This window comes from Frieseomelitta varia, unplaced genomic scaffold, assembly GCF_011392965.1.
Source record: "Frieseomelitta varia isolate USP_RPSP 00005682 unplaced genomic scaffold, Fvar_1.2 scaffold_279, whole genome shotgun sequence".
NCBI lineage: Eukaryota > Metazoa > Arthropoda > Insecta > Hymenoptera > Apidae > Frieseomelitta > Frieseomelitta varia.
In genome coordinates, this window is record NW_025110011.1 from 221,925 (window position 1) to 223,711 (window position 1,787).

Here is a 1,787-nt window from a genome sequence, read left to right on the forward strand (position 1 = left end):
TGACCAATTTCTAATTTTTGTTAGACTACTTTCTAACCCGTTAGAAATTTCTTGGACCCAGCTGACACACAAAAGACAGATAATTAAACCATCAATATAACTACCAAGGCCATAAAATGACCAGTTTCTACTATTTTGTAATCCGTTGTACAATATTAGAGAAATTTCTCGGACCCAGCTGACATCCGGAAGACACAACGACGAATAATTAAACCTCAGAAGTTTCCGAGGCTTTGTCACTAATTGTTGTCCGATTTCTCTGATGTCAGATTGGCCTAAAGTTGCTAAAGAATCGGCGGGTGCTACGTTCGATCGCTACCTGTTTCGGAGTGGTGGTGGGCCAGCACGTGTGCGGCGTCAACATGATGATTTTCTACGCCTTGACGCTGTTCGACACCAGCGGTTCCGGTGAACTGACCGGAAGCGAGCAGACACTGATCGTCGCCGCCGTTCAAATATTGGTGTCCCTGTCTGTCGCGTTCCTCGTCGATCTACTGGGACGTCGGATCCTCCTCACCCTTTCCTCCCTTCTCATGGGATTGTTTCTTATACTTCTAGGTAAATACCTACTGACGACGCGTGGGAAACGATCGTTGATAAAACAGCATCTTATGGCTGATATCAACTATCTTTAAGTTTAATTTGCGTGTGATCGAAGACTTCAGTTTTTCATACTTTACCATATCGAGATTGATAACTTTACCATTTAGCCCTTTTTACTCCTTGCCATTTTCTTCTTTCGGGATGGTCAGTTCGAAACTAATTTCCAAACTACCGAAACGCGTACCCGAGACTTTGCAAGGTCTTGCGAGGCTTCGAAACTCTCCGAGCTTGAACTGCTGCTGACTTTATTTTACGAGAGGAGTTTCTTGTTTTAAGAAGCGAAGCCGACGCTTTCATATTAAATTTTTATTGGCCACAGTTGGCGAAAATTCAAGGAAAAAGAAAGGCAGCGATCGTGCAAAAATGTCTGAACCAATCTCTTTCTGGATCTGTTCTACTTCTTCTTTTTTGTTTCTTTTTTTTTTTTTTTTTTTTTTTTTTTTTGTCGACTAGTAGATGGTGTTAATTTTAAATCGAAGAAAATAAATTATTTCGGTCGCTGTTAATGTCATTAATGTTGAATAATTTAGACGTTCGACTTAAAATTGACACCCTGTATATAATGAAGAGTTTTTCAGAGTATATTGTTGAGATATACCTTCTTCTTTTTTTTTTGTTAATCTGTTTTAGATTTGGATCAATCGCTCATCTTTTAACATTAGAACTACCAAACTGGTCAAAATTCCCAATTTATAATCTTTCAGAATACTTTTGCAGACCTACGATGTTGCATTTTTAGATGTTTGAATGATTTCTTGTAAAATATACAAACAAAAGTTTGCGTTCATTGCTTTATTATGAACTTTTTTCTACTCGCGGCACTCTAATTCCTCCGATTTTACAATTTTTTACACTTTAATCGATAGTTGTAGCTTTTGTTAAAGACAGAAATCGCATTATATATCTCGAGATCCAGTCGATTTTATACTTTTTCTCACCCGAATCTCGAAAGTTTCGAATCGGAAGACAAATGTCGAATTCTCGAAACTCGAAACTTTCTTGAATTTCGATCCTTAATCTCTTAAAAAAAAATGACAGTTTATCGTGTTTCACACGCGAAAAGAATTATTAACGCAGCACGAAATTTACATATAAAATTATCAACATATGTTATACTTTTCATTTTTTTTATTTCTGATTCGTGACGTATCCGATTTTTGAAACAGGATTTCCTCAAAAAAAAA

The 1,787-nt window shown here is 37.0% G+C and overlaps 1 protein-coding gene across 1 annotated transcript in view; it reads left to right on the plus strand.

The window, feature by feature from the left end:
* LOC122529132 (facilitated trehalose transporter Tret1-like) overlaps positions 1 to 1,787 on the plus strand; it is an 11,010-nt gene that overhangs the window by 6,751 nt on the left and 2,472 nt on the right. Inside the window, exon 5 of the mRNA XM_043654937.1 lies at positions 270 to 558. Within this exon, the coding sequence (XP_043510872.1) occupies positions 270 to 558 (289 nt within the window). The remainder of the gene's footprint in view (positions 1 to 269; positions 559 to 1,787) is intronic.